Genomic DNA, 15,925 nt, shown 5'->3' on the forward strand with positions numbered 1-15,925 from the left:
CAAGGCAGCATTTTGGGGCCAATTTCTACATCTGACTTCAATTTTCTTCTAAAAATGTCAATTGAATTCAGCTAACAACGATGGCACCCCTGGAATACGGTTCGGTTTCGTCTATATTTTCGTAAAAGAGCTGCTTTCAGTTTATGTGAGTCACATTCGACATAACAAGCAAGAATGAACTATTCATGTTCTTTATGATTGGACATTTCTGAAATTTATGCGAAATTTATGATTTACGAAAATATCACCGTGTCAAACGACATTCATTCCACAGTATTTGTGTTTTTCGATACTCATTTTACCGCTTGTGTTGTGTGTGAGAGGTGGCGGTAGCGAATGATTGTAAGAAAAAAACAAATGATCATGGAAGCGGAACGAACGTCGCAGAACATGTTGAATGTTTACAACACTGACATGTTAATCGTGCCATTTTAAAGACGTACTGAGAGGAGAATTCTGGATGTTAACAATCTTTACAGTTTTGTCAAAATGCTTCCCATGTTATTTAGTTCCCTATTCTACTAACTAACGTCAACAGCAGTGTCGTCATATTTCAATACACAGTCAACAACGCCGACCCTCAGTAGGATTCGTCATCGTTGATTTCTTCTTTGTGTGAACTTTTTTTTTACGAATCCGGTAGAACCCACATTAAGTTTTTAAATTACTTTTTCTACGCTGATTCTCATCCACCTACTGACATTCGGTAGCAGAAAATTTAATTTCGCTTAAGAAAAAAATGATTTCCATCAGAATAACCCACAAAAACATCTGTAAAATGCAAATGTCATATTTGTTTCTTAAAAGAAAATCATGATCCATTAACTAGAGGCTTCACATATCCATTTTCTTACACCACTAATATAAAATTCATTCGCATTTTTTTTATTTGTCAGTGCCTCTATGTGAAATTGAATATTGAAATGACACCAACTGTGGGCGAAACTGAATGTATGCGTGTGTTGCACTCATTCTCTTTCTCGTCGCATTCGCTCTCATAGTCATGTTGGCTTCGTGCTAGCGGAGTTTGTTTTTGTTCGTTTTCGCACTGATCGGGAATCATTTGGCTGAATTCTTACGACACTGGCCAACAGTTTACAATAAATTCTAGCAGGTGCACGGCTTCTATCGGTTCTTGGTGCGTGTCCAAATGTCCAAAGTTTAACAGAAAAGATAACAAATTAACTAAGCATGTAGGGAAATCGATACATTAGATACAAATCGAGATCCAGATTTTATTAGGGTTTTTAAGATCTTTTTCATTGACAAAAATGTTTTTTGGCTGAAATATCATTTAAAATTCAGTCGCATTCCACTCGGCTGTGAGGATTTTGGTAAAAAATGAAAATTAGCCGAACTCAATTGTGTGTAGAACTTGGGAAAAGTCAATGTAAATATTCCCATATTCAAATATGAGCCGTATTATAATTTCATTCGGAAGATTGTTTCCATAATTCGGCAATGAGATTTAAGATGTTTTTGAATTCTTAATACAAAATGGTTCACTTTGGAGTACTAGACCCGAGTCATTTGGGTAAAAGATTTTGATGAAGTTTTAGTTCAACTTCAAATAAAACTTAATTTATTCAATTTGTATTTAAATGTTCATTTGATCTTCAAATTGTCCAGCATAGTGGTAAGCAGAAAAACTAATTGATGAATGAGTTTTGTCGGGGGCCCAGATAGCTGTAGTGGTAAACGCGCAGCTATTCAGCATGACCAAGCTGAGGGTCGTGGGTTCAAATCCCGCTGGTCGAGGATCTTTTCGTAAAGAACAGTTTCTCGATTCGGTATCTTCGTACCTGCCACACGATATACACAAGCAAAAACGGTCAATCGGCAAAGAAAGCTCTCAGTGAATAAATGTTGAAGTGCTCATAAGAACACTTATCTGAGAAGCAGGCTTTGTCCCAGTTGGGACGTAACGCCAGCAAAAACAAGAAGCGCAACTTCAAACTAGATTTAACCCGGATTCGAACCAAGCAGTTTGCAACTTGTCGTAACCATTTTAGAATTTGTGCTGTGAAGTGTTTTGGGTTTAAGAATGTTTGTTTATATGAAAATAAAGTAAAATTTCAGAATCATCTCAGGTGTAGAATTGATAAATTTGATTGATCCATGAATTGCAACTTCTAAAAATGGATTTGAACACTATATCAACCTAAAAGTTTGTAAGGATGCTTAATTTATATCCCCAGATTTTATCATCAAAACACGTACCAGTTCGCTTATTTGGTTGAAATTATTTTCGTGCTTTGTATCATACAGGCCTATATGCAGTGATCAATTTCTCTTCATCGATTTTCTTAATGGATTAGTACGACGAAATTCAATCAATTCCCATAACATTTAACCATGCAGCATGACGAAGAGTAGTTTTTTATTGAACCGTAAATAGTAGCCAAAAACGATTCTGCTACTTTTCCTTGAACGCCAGTTCCCCGAATGCCGGTTCCCCGAAAATTCCGTTTCCTCGAATAGCCAATTTACCCGAATAGCCCACTTCACAGTAAAGTTTTTGGCACTCAGAATTGTCATAACTTTATACATTGCATGGAAGTAATCATGCTGGTCATCTGATATTCACCCTTCTTGATTTGATTGCCGGTTCTTACGAGTTTAACCGTCCTCAGCAATTTTTTTAATAACATGAGTATAGTCGAGAATAGTCAAATACCTTCTCTTTTTCTTTTTTTTTTAGTTCACCATCCTGCCACTAGAAACTATTATAGCACCTATTTGAACTGCACCACTTTTCGAGGAAATGGGTCATTCGGGAACCGACATTCGGGGAACCGACATTCGGGGAAACGTCATTCGGAGAAAGTAGCACAATCGTCAAAAATAGTTGCGCGGCAAAGTCATTAGCTAAAGAGAAAATCGATGAAGAGAAACCGATCATTGTAGTTACGCCGTTTTGATACTGAATTTCTGTTAGACGTATTTAAATTCCTTACGAAATAGCCTTAATTTAGGGGCTTTTCGCGTAGTTCTTGGTATTTAGTTATTCAATATTTCCATAAAGATTGCATTGTCTAGAATTTGGCAAACATATTCGCATTCAATGAGCCCAAATTTAGTATGAAGAGATGTTTGAAGAAATAACGATAATTCCATTGACATGTGATCAATTTTACGCCGAAATAGGATCGTCCGATTATTCATTTCAGAAATAGTTTTTAGCACTGAAATCACATTTGTTAGTTAATTTCAGTACACTAACCACCGTCGTTGGGTTCACCGTCGTTCAGTTGTTTGGCATTGTCAACATCATAGAAAACCGATGACAAAAACAGTAAAATATACACCCGATTCTGTCGTTGTACATTTTTGTTTTACGTGACCGTGCAAAAAAAAACTTCCATACATTTTTTTTTTCGCTAAAACCGTATCTTTGCCTGAATCGTCGAGAAAAAATGTTAATTTTTTGCACGATTTTCGAAATGTTGAACTGAAAACTTTTTTTGTACGGTACAACAGCGTAATCACTGAAGTTTTTACGTTAGGAAAATAAAGAAGTTTCCTTTGTGATGTGTACTTTTCGTTTAAAACGTATCAAATTCTGAGAAATTTTTGTTTTATGTTGAATAAGTTTTCTACATTCTTATTTTTCAGATGAATTCTAAACAAAATGAGATTTCTGTTATTGTATGGCGGAAAATTGCTACAGTATAAATCTGATAAATATATTGCAGCACACTTAAGTGTAGTTAGAGATCAATTCTTAAATAGAAAATACCCAGCAAACATTCAGTCGTGTATGAAAGAGTACAAGAGTACAAAGGGCTAGCCAAAAGCGTACATTTTACAAGAACATGTACGTATAAGGAGCCGGATTCTATTCATAGCACTTTTGATTCACTTCGGCAGTGGGGTTTTTCGACAGCTAATGAACTCATATTTGGCCGTGTTAAAATGCTTCTGATATTTTCAGACCACTGCCAATTTTGTACTCTGGTTTGCAATTACATACGATTCAAGTATACTGGGCGTTCTCCCCTTCCTTAGAACTAGTGCTGACTGCGAATCACGACCGATCTAGAGACTGATCATGTTGACGGCAGCTTGGTTCAAATCATGGTTTATTCAAGGATCATTCCGGGATGACTTTATGTTTCGATTTCCAGTTATCAGGCCCTTGCAGTATCTCCATGCAAGCCATACAACAAAGTAATGCAAAACTAACTTTATGTAGAACATACATAAATTTCAAATCAAGAAGAATAATTTTACTTCCTATATGTAAGGCGAATAACTGCATGATCATCACGGATTTAGATGGAATTGACGACTTCTATCTAATATCGTGAAACGTCATCAAATCATAAATACTACGTATCAACCGAATGAAATCCGTGAGATCGATTTGAAAAATTTGAAAAAAAAATAGCTAATTGCTAAATCAAACCGCATAACATTGACATTGAGATTACACATGAGCCTCATGATGTAGTAGCAATGAAATTTATATCATATTTATATTCTGACTATTCGTTGAACTTGCAATATGAGCTGTAGAAAGGAACATTCACAAATAATTATTGTTGAGAAATTGGTATTTTTTAGAAGTTTACGTTTATTCTCATACTGACAAAAAACCCGCACTTGGTATTCCATTTACGCAATGTTTACTTTTGTCGAATGTCACAAATATGCGATCATGAACAGTGTAGTTGTTTTACAAGTGCTGTTATTCATTGAGCAGCGAATCATTTCAAGAACATTGAAATTTACGTAGAGATTTTTGGTTTTAAAGTTATCTGGCTTGAAATAAGTGGCAAAATTATTAATTCGATATTTAGCATGTGAAAACATTACCATACTGAGACTTGCAACTTTCTTATAAATCATATGCTAAGGATTTATGTTCGTGAGATTTAACCAAACATTCTAACCAAAGCTTTTAAAACCTCGACTAAATAAGAAATCACAATATATTGAAATTGAAACTTTTTTTGATGCCTTTTTTTAATTGCACTAGAACTTTTGAGAATGTACTCGGGTTATTTTTATCTCTGCCATTCAGAACTCAGAAAACCTCACAACAACTGTTTTCCTATCAAGTGCACCGACAAAGTCGCTCGTTCCATAAAATTTTACAATGTTCCGCTCAAAGAAGAACCATAAATCGAAGGCCGTTCATGACTGCCAGAACGGTAGCCAGACTCCCGGTCTTCAAAAAAAGCACACACCACCACTACCATCACCCATTATAAACAGCGCGTACAGCCGTTTGCCGTGTGTAGATACACGCACCATTGACCACTGATCGAAAATTAGTGTGAGCAAACGAAGAAAAAAAAAACAATAGCATTAGCTTTAACCGAACTACGGTAGCCGATGGATGCCGGTGGTGAAAAATGGGAGGTCACAACCCGGCAAACACAATGTTATTGTTACACTTTTAATTAGCCCCTTTGCGGTGAGCCCGTTCCGAAAACTACACTATAAATAACAGCGCACATCGTCATCTATCATCGTTTTTCGTTTTCTTAACTATGATCGTCTCGTACATGGTAGGGCGGTAGATTAATTAATAAATGGATGATTACCTAGCGTGAAGTGCCTGACGGTAGATTTCCAACATAACTGCCTCGTGGAGCATCATTGATGGGAGATTTTGGTTCTCAATTTTTGAAACGTTTTCTTCTGACCGGCTACTCCAGGAAAATTGTAACTGATGATCGGGGTTCGGGGGGAGTTTAACTGGTCTTCGTTCGTATGTGGGGGTTCAGCACATTTTCTGTTATCTTCTTGGTTGCGATTACTTTATTTTCTGCGTTATGCTCTTCGAGTTTCGAACTCTGGAGGTATACTTTCACTTCGATCAACAGCACAACAATTGCGACACTTTGTGACGACTGGTTTTGGGTGAACGGATTTATTCAATCACTGCGGTTAAGATTTCATGTTTTCCTTGCTTGCTGGCTGGCGAGCACAGGTGCTGCTGTTTGCATACAGGCAGGCAAAGTGAGTGAAGGATGTTGATTACTAAATGCGACCGGGTCGCGAACACTCGCGTATTCGATGGAACACTAGCAGTGCACGTAACACGACGACACACATTTTGCTCTTGGTATCTTTTCTTGGATTGAGCCGTTCGGCGTTCACGCGATACACTACAGTAGCGTCTCTCTTCGGGCCGGTGGCCAGCGGAGAAGGTTCTAGCTGCCAATTCCTGGCAAAAGATGTCACTATGTGCTAGACTCTGTTAACTCACTGGAATCACTGTGGACTGTGTTGTTCTGTACTGGTGCAGATGTTGTAGTTCTTCTTGTTCTTCTACCACAACACACCTCTACACTAGCCACTGTTTGGCGCCGTACTGTTAGCGGATGCTTTTGTCCTTCGTCCTTTCACCGCGAATTTGACTGATGCTGTGAAGCGCGCTCCGGACTTTGACGAGCTCTTTGCTTCCACACGGACATCACATCATTGACATGACGAGAGCGACACAACACGTTCGCTGCTCCCGGTTTGATGATGATGACCCGCGCGCTCTCGCCAGCAGCCTGCCGTCAGGAGCATGTCACACACAAGCAAGCAAGCAAGTCGTACCTCGTCGTCGACAGCCCGTGTAGACAGTGACATGCACACACGATAATACACAAAACACTCACGAACTCGTTCCAACAAAAAACAATAACATCTACACAACACACAGTCACGTCGTCCGGAGAGAAATCACCCGAAAGGAACTCGCGTCTTCGTTCTCTCCCCTAAGTCCTTGCCACCTCACACCCGAGGCGTAGGGATTACTTCCCGCATGAAGTCTTCGTGCCCGTCGCCATATACCAGAAGGACACCACTGCCGTCGTCGCCGCGACTAGCACACTGAAGGCCGAATGCGCCTACACGCGGGCACACATACTGTCTCAATACCAATTGCACACACGAGATTGTTCTGTTTTCACCTTCGACGTAAAACGCACTCCTCAACTAGATCTCAACAACTCCTCACTAGAAAATTGCGAGGGCGAGCCGACGATACACATACCGGCCGTAGCTCTTGGTCCTTTACTTTGACGCGTTCTTGCTAAACCGCCTGTCTACGGAACACTGAGTGATGGCTAGCTGCTGAAAGGAAACCGAACTCTGCGACCAACGCACGCTCTTGGTTTGGGCTCATGCTCTCACTTCAACAGTGGGGATAATCACTCTCATCAACAGGGGAAAATCATTCGCCACACACCATTCCGACATCTAATATTTCCATCCCTGCAACACAATCAAATAATACGGCAAGGTAAATAACATAAAACATCGAGAGAGAGCTCAAAATCGTGAAGGGGAACGTTTCCCCTTCCTTCACACAAAACTCTCTTTCTCGCACCATACTCTCTTCGTGTCCGATCCGAACCCCCATAAATCTCTTCTCGCGCCGCCAAGCGAGCATGGTGTTCACGAAAAATGCCGAGAGCTGACAGTTCCAGAATGCATGTTGTTTTCATAATTTATTGTTATTGTTTTTCGCCCTACTACCAACCCTGGCGGATTGCGTGCGCAAGGTGTATGGAGTCCGGCTTTGCTAGTGTGCGAGCGCGTTTCGGAAAATTTTCCAGACCATCATGCATGGATGGGTGGAAAAATGCGAGCGAGCATGTGTCCCTCTATGCTGAACCGACCGACCGCTCACTTGCTCACGAGCCGAACCGAACGACGACTTTGAAGCAGCAGGACTGCCGTGTCGCGTAGGATGGAGCTGACGCTCGGGGAGAACGTGCAAAAAGTCCAGGGCTGTGTCGTAAATTATGACCATTTCCAGATGAGTGTGTGATGTGATGTGATGTAAGTCTGTTTCCTCGTCAAGTCTCGTGTCCGCTCCGGAACGAGGAAAGGGATTTTCCAGTTGGATCCGCAGGCAGTGGAACCCTTTATCCGAAACTTTATCAGAGGCCCCACGGAAAATGTGCGGAGCATGGGTGCGGCAGCGGCAGCGATAATCATATAATTGAGCATTACTTTTAATGTGTCGAAAAAGAGCGGTACGTGATAGGTATGAAAATTTGATGAGTTCCGGGTGAGTGTTGGAGGCGTGAAGCAAGGCAGGTCGGGACGTGTCATTAATTTTGATCCCATCAGCCATCGTCGGATCCGGGGGAGATGTGTCACGACAACTGAAATGGCAAGATTTTATCGGGCAATGCCAAAACGACAGCCGACAGTGAATCGATTGGGGTTGAGGAATTTTACCGACGGAGTTGGCAATAAGTGTGAGCTCGAATGTGGGTGCTCGGCTGTGTAATGCGTCGTAAAAATTTACGTGCAAAAAGCAATCTTCTTCGGGGCGCGGATGGGATCCGTAGAGTGACAAATGCTTGATCCAATATTGATCCCAGGGCCGACCGATGACTGTTTTGCGTGCATGTGACGAAGTGAGTGAATGGGACTTCCAGACTGACAGTGTGGTGTGGTGAGAGTACGGGTTTCGGAGGTGGGTGTGATTTGTGCTTTGTAATCGGATTGGAGACGGTTTCGGTGCTCTTGAGTGGATGCGGTGGCAATTGTGCGAATGATGGAAAGTGACTGATTGGTGTTGGCAGAAGTACTTTGATAAGCCGAGAATCCGATATCAGTGCTGTTCGATAGCAGATGATGATCAAAGCATAATTGATAGCCTTGATTGTTTTTCAGACAACTTTAAATTTATAGACGTTTTATGATAAATGTTCGTCATTTCGATTTTTTGAAGTTAAAATTTAGAAAAAAATTTATTTGTTAAATGTATAACCTATGTCCCGAAATTCCGGACATCTTTTTCTTTTTGGTTTTTGTGTTAACGTCAATATGGGGTAAAAGTATGATTATGCTCTTAATTTCCTTGAACGTAACAACTGTTATCCACTGAGAGCCATCTTCACTGAATTTATCATTAAGAATTACAGTCGTTCTACGTGATGAGCAGCAAGCACGATGAGTTTTCAATCACAAAAGTTGTTATAACAAAAAACTCTAAATTCTAAGTAAGGAGCCGGATTCCATTCTTGGTACTTTTGATTAACTTAAACAGTGTTTTTTGTTTAAAGCTACTGAGCTTAAATTTTGTCACAATATGCGTTGTATTGATGTGCTCCTCATCGAAAAGTTTCAGACAATTCAACTGAAGATACTACCATACCAAAGTGAATCATGGAAGTGCCGAAGTAGCTCTGCACCTTATTTGGCTTGATTTGGGATCGCCAATTATCTGAATAGAAAAAATACCTTAATCAAATTAAACTCATTATTTGAAAATCAGTTCAGTCGAGTAGACATTCAGTGACAACAGTTAATGTTTTCGTTTCCAATTTATTGGTATTTTTCGGTGACGATTATTGTCCTCCGAGTTTTTTTCAACCTATTTTTTGTATTTTGAACATTTTAAGAAAAATTCCGCTGGCCATTCGTCCGTTTCGGCGGCATGCTTAAGAAGGTTGAAACTTTAAATTCTAAATCGCAAGTCATTACAAAAAAAAAATGGAAACGATTAAGCAAACGGTGACCAAAATCACAGTAATTACAGATTACTTGAAGTGTAATGTGATGTTAAATTATTCGATTTCACTTAGTATAAAGTTTTCTGAAACAGAAGTAAGTGGAATTAATTACTTATTTTGAAACTTGTGTGATTGATTTGTTCGACAATGTGGCAACACTTTTGGAAACAGGTATTTTTGTCGAACAATCACCAATAGCTTCTAATTTCCAAGTTAAATGTTGTCCTTTAGTAGTTTTTTTTTTTAAATCACTGACATTAGATACTTTCATCATATATTTGTGCATAGTTCGTGGTGGAAACTTCAGCTTTTATTGTTCCTCTAGATGTAAGGATATTACTGTGTACAGCAATTTGAAGAGCAGAAAAGCATTGACATGGTTTGGCCACCGACTGTAACTCAACTTGCAGAAGTAAAATGGGAATAGTTTATTTGCAAGTCATACTCAGTTACAAGGCAGTTCTGAGATGTACCTTACAATTATTGTAGAGAGACTAAGCACATTAAAATTCAAATCATTCATTCAAAATTCCAATAATCACCCTCAACATGCAGCAAATTAAGATAATTGGTTTCGTTTCACAAAAGAAATACCAAGATATTATCTTTCAACATCTTCTGGCAAATGCTAGTTTTCATTTGAAGGGTTTAGTAGCAAAAAAATATAAGTTACGAAAACCTAGTTTTAGTATGATTGACTTTGAAGATTTTTGAAATCATTTTTTTTTTCATTTTACACAAATTGTATTTGAGAAGATTACGAATTATGTTATTTATTCTTTTATGCTAGTATCTTCTTCTTCTTGGCATTACGTCCTCTCTGGATCAGAGCCTGCTTCTCAGATTAGTGTTCTTATGAGCACGTCCACAGTTATTAACTGAGAGCTTTCTGTGCCAAAGTACCATTTTCACATTGGTATATCGTGTGGCAGGTACGATTATACTCTATGCCCAGGGAAGTCAAGGAAATTTCCATTACGAAAAGATCCTGGGCCGACCAGGAACCGAACCCAGACACCTTCAGCATGGCTTTGCTTGGTAGCCGCGAACTCTAACCACTCGGCTAAGAAAGGCCCATGCTAGTATACTTACCTCAAAACTGACTCTCGAGCAGTGAACGAAAATGTACCGTCAAAAACTGTAGTGAGTGTGACATTCACGCATTGATTACCACTACCTTCATGCAACAAAAACATTCATGCGATACTGAAAATAAAAGTCACGCGCGACTGTGACTTTTTTTGCTGTGCCACTCACAATGTGCACAGATGGCACCGATCAAAGATTTTTTTATCCTTATTTAACAGCCGCACTAGCTTGAGGGCTGTTCATAACCCACGAGCTATTTTTTACTATTAGAGCCCTCCTTCTCGTGGTCTTTTGCTTATACAAAAAAAAAAAAATTGGTTGATCGTGATCTAAGGCCAGACTAAATCCTCCCCCTTCCTCCCCGCATAAATAACCACGTGGTTTATGGACAGTACCTTGTGCGAGATCAACACGAAGCAGAAACCTAGGAATAAAGAGAGTAGAATCAAACCTCAAAAACCAACCCTAGTGCTCTATTTGTGCCTCAATTTTGTTGCTTTCAATGAACGCTCTCTGCAATTCCAATAGCTCAGCGGTAAACATTTTACATTTAATGCTGTTTAGAACACTGCAAGATAACGTCGGGATGATTTTCAAATATGACGTAACGCAATTTTTTTCAATTTTTCCCCCTTCCCTTCCCCACTAACAGCTCTTGTATGGAAAATTTCAAATTTTTATATGAGTCGTAACATTACGGAAGACTCCCATCCTCCCCTGATGCGTCACGTAATATATGAACGATCATTAAAGGCGGCGTATGTGAGTTAAGAGCTGTGATCAAGTGGCAACTTGGATCTGAAACAAACGCGAGAAGAGTGTTTGTTACGATTAAAGCTGCGTCGTGATTATTTTTTACATTCATATCGCTCTCCCGTCATGCACAACAACATAACGTTCATGGTAGGCTGAAAAGAATGGCACGCTACTCTTATCCATGTCAGGTGATACATTCATGGTTGCAGTAAGAATGTATCAGTAGCAATCCGAATGTCACAAATGCATGTTTTGAAACCTCCTGCATGTGAATGTAACAGCGATGCGACAGTAGCATAAAAAATGTACTATACGCTTCACTGCTCTCGAGTATTGAGATTCTGCTCAGAGGATTCGAACATTCATTAAAGAGGTTCTTATTATTGATGCAAAGATTTCTGCGGAGAAAAATTAAAATAATTCATTAATAAAATAAAAGAAGGGTTTGAAATCTATAGACTGATAAGTTTAAAATCCAAATTTTATGATTGTATTAGCTTAGCTTTTTGTCCCTTAGGTACACCACTAATGTAGCATTCGCCATAATTTAATTATCTTTTCCCTATTTGCAAATTGAAGTGAAGTGTTAAAATTTAATTAGTATCCAGCTCCTTACTAGTGATCCCAGCAAACTGTTTTTCGCTATCAAGTAGACTATTTAAAAATGCCGTGAAAAATGACAGTTTTGTTCATTGCAGTTTTCCGACTTTCCCGTTCAAAATCCCATCCTTTTTATATACACAAACACGTCGGAACATTTAAGGGACATAACTATGGGGAATTTGCGAAATCCGATGGCTCGTTTTCAAAAAAATTCATGACATACAAACACCATTCCATTTTTACTTAGAAAGAATTAAAGCACAAACATTTAAGAAATCGCTTCGATGCGATAAAGTTAAAGCTTGGCTTTCCACGCAATATTTTTCGCGATTTGGCCCGCGTTTAAAAACGGCTGCGTAAGTCTTGCGTCTTTTTAGAAATATAAAAACTTTGAGTTTGTATTAGGTACTATCCAATATGACCATTCGAATCATAGTTTTGCTCAAATATCTGGGATACGTTTTCCAAACGGCTTATAAAATAAAACGATTTTTATATTTCAAAAATGTTTTACTCAAAACAGTGGCTTCAATCAAAATAATGTCAAAATCTTAAGAATAACTGTGAAAAGTATCACAGTGAATACACAATACCTTAAATGAAACGTCAATTTTCTTAAGACAATACTCGGTTTATTTATTTATTATTTTCACACGGTTTTATTTATTCAATTTTTTCGTTTAAAAGCATGAGTGATGCACCAAATTAGTTGAATTTGAATCTCGATCAAATCAAGCGATGAAAAACATCCTATCTGTAGTGGTCCATGATTGGCAATGTATCGCAAGTTATAACCTGACAGAGACTCACGAAGTGGAAAAATATAAACGTCATATGCAGCCCTGATTTCACTGTCACGAAACGTCAAATGCAGCCCGTCCTTTTTATGGCTGAAAAAATGAAAAGTATCGTATTCAGAATAAACTGTTATAAAAAATAGGGGCCCAGATAGCCGTAGCGGTAAACGCGCAGTTATGCAGCTTGACCATGCTGAGGGTCGTGGGTTCGAATCTCACTGGTCGAGGATCTTTTCGTAAAGGAAATTTTCTCGATTCCCAAGGCATAGAGTATCTTCGTACCTGCCACACGATATACACATGCAAAAATGGTCAATCGGCAAAGAAAGCTCTCAGTTAATAACTGTGGAAGTGCTCATAAGAACACTGAGAAGCAGGCTTTGTCCCAGTTGGGACGTAACTCCAGAATAAAAATGTTGTAAAAAATCACATTCGACGGAGCAGTTTTTCCAAAGATGCTGATAAATCTAACTACAAGGCTAGTTATTTCTAATGTCTGTTGCGTTTGCTGGCATTAAATTTCACTCAAAAGCCTATTTATGCTTCGGTGTGATGCAAACGCATTTTTTTTGCTGAGATATACCGTGATGCATCATTATCCGGACACCTAAGCAACGCCGAAAGTTCAAACAGTATTTTAAATATGTTTCTGCCACATTTAGTACAAGTGTTATAGTTATTCACATAAGTACACGTCTAAACTTTGTATCATGGACCAAAAATATAGTTAAAAATACAAATATAACACGTTAAACGTTAAATTACTGAAGCATGTCGTGTTCGTAAATCCGAACACATGCAAAATGCCGGACGTTTTTGAAACGAAATTCGGACAGAAGTGTTTGGGTAGACAAAACATATGAAAAACAAATAAAAAACACATAACTCAAACCTAAAATCTTCAATACAATAGAATTCGACGCATTCATATGCTTAAAAATATATGAAAGGCCAAAACGTTGAAGAAAATTACTATAGTTTTACCTGCAACCCGTGCCAACAGCCTCCAGTTTAGGTTCACTGAAATGATCCTCAATATTAATACCTTTCTTGCGTAAATCCATTATCTGGTAACTTGTTATACTTTTTGTTATGTTATTGTACAGTTTTGCACCAATTCCCATTATAATATTTTCCAAAAGCTCAATATATATAAGGTTTTCCGATGCGGCCGGACTAATGATCACTAGGCTATAAATCCGGACAGCGTTCGAGGCAGCCTAGTTTCACACCGCACAGGCTTATTTGCACAAGTTTTCCCACTCTTTCGTGCACTACACTTCAACACTATTATTCCAAACACTTTTCAGAGACGTACATTATTATAATTGCATGATTGACTAACTTCATCGTAAGTCGAAAGTAGCTGACGTTCTTGGCAAAAACTTCACTATTGTATTTGTTGCTTTAGAGAAACGACGTTCAACTAGTGCGGCCTCTTTGTTTTTATTTTTAATATTTTATTGAAATAATTACTAGATGAAACTATGAATAAAAAAGGAAGAGCAATATTGAAATCTATGAATATAAATTACAAACCAACATTTACTGTTTAATTTTATGTTTAATTTGCTAAATTCTATCAGAGTGTCCGGATATTGGTACCGTCCGGATTTTGATTCACCACGGTATATTTGAGGGTTTGAATGATTGATGTAAGCACAGAGTACCGTGGTGAATCAAAATCCGGACGGTATCAATATCCGGACACTCTGATAATATTAATCAATTAAAGGCAAAGTTGATATGTTAACATGTTAAATTTTATATTCTAGCTTTTGCTTTGAACAATGCTGATTATTTGACACATATCTGTTATCTAGTTACCATTTGCAATTGATTAAAAATAACAAGACAAAAAAGTTGCTCGAGTTGAACGTCATTTCTTCGCGGTGTAAGTGATTTTGTTGATAGCGTCGACGAACGCACTCACAACGTTTAGCTATGAAATTATACAGTCCATGTAGTGATTTTGAAATAATTGTGCCCCGAAGAAGTTGCTCAAGAGATTAATGACAAAATATTACAGAAATATAGAGTAAACAAGCGTTTGAAACAGTGAGAAGATCAACAAAAAGATGCTGTCCGGAATTGGAGCCAAGTGTTTTGAACCCGGACAGTGAAACCAAATGTTATATTCATGAAGCGTAAGAACATAATTCACCAGTAAAACTGGAGGAAAGCTCATAAAGGAATCAATATATGTAGGATTAGTGATGAAAAATATACAGAGCGTTGTGTTATGCAGAAAAATTGAATCATTAAGTGGTTGTTCCAGTTCAAATCACAGTCGTCTCAGTCCAGGTAATTAAACAACACATTTGCTTACATATTAATGTGTTTTAACCATAAAGAAACCATTGCATTGCTCAAGTTTGTAAGAGCGTGATAAATTCGGATGTTTTAAAAAGTTTCACATTTTATGCTTAATTAATTGTATGTTAATACATAGCTGTCCGGATTTTGATTCAAAAGTGTCCGGATTTATAGACATGATTTGCTGCTGGTGTCCGGATTTAATGACAAGAAACCGTTCATTGTTTTAATGATTTTTATGGTAAAATCTTCAATTTTATAGGAAAATTGATCATTTTCGCTTAGATTAAACATGGAAGTATTTGTTGCCTAAAAACTCTTTGATTTTTTTTGAAGAAAACCTATCCAAAACAGATTTTGAACATTCGTGGCAACTTAAATGTCCGGGTATTGACGCATCACGGTAGAATATGAAAAAAACTAAGCAATCACAGAAAAAGAATACCGTCTCCGCGAGTCTCATCTCAGGTTGTACCATGCTAAATAAATAAGAACAATGAACGAGAACGGTTTGAAGCTTGTTTAGAGGAGTTTTTTTTTCATGTTATGCTATACCCCCGATCTAATCAGAGCTGTAGCAGTATACGATGCATAGACTCTGAGGATGTGCTACAAATCATGATTGTTACAGAGAGCGATAAGTGAGAGATTCATTCTTATTCAGTTTTCTCGTGAGTCAATCCCTGTATTAACCTATAAAAATCAAATGTCTAAATCTTATTCTTGTCGATTTTTCAATTCCCCTTAATGTTTAGTAAGGCGCCGTCCACAAATTACGCACACTTAAAACATAATGCCGATCTCAGCTGTGCAAATCTCGGTTAAAGTCCGTTTGCTGACATATCAGCAAAAGTGACGTTTGATGTCAGCGGCACTCATAGGTGCTGC

The 15,925-nt window shown here is 38.3% G+C and overlaps 1 protein-coding gene across 1 annotated transcript in view; it reads right to left on the bottom strand.

The window, feature by feature from the left end:
• The window catches only part of LOC5569488 (protein tiptop), a 34,403-nt gene extending 27,334 nt beyond the window's left edge, over positions 1-7,069 (bottom strand). The window contains exon 1 of the mRNA XM_021846928.1: positions 5,553-7,069. Coding sequence (XP_021702620.1) covers positions 5,553-5,608 — 56 coding nt within the window. The 5' untranslated portion in view covers positions 5,609-7,069. The remainder of the gene's footprint in view (positions 1-5,552) is intronic.
• Between the last annotated feature and the right edge of the window lie 8,856 nt (positions 7,070-15,925).

Source organism: Aedes aegypti, chromosome 2 (genome assembly GCF_002204515.2).
Source record: "Aedes aegypti strain LVP_AGWG chromosome 2, AaegL5.0 Primary Assembly, whole genome shotgun sequence".
Lineage (NCBI taxonomy): Eukaryota > Metazoa > Arthropoda > Insecta > Diptera > Culicidae > Aedes > Aedes aegypti.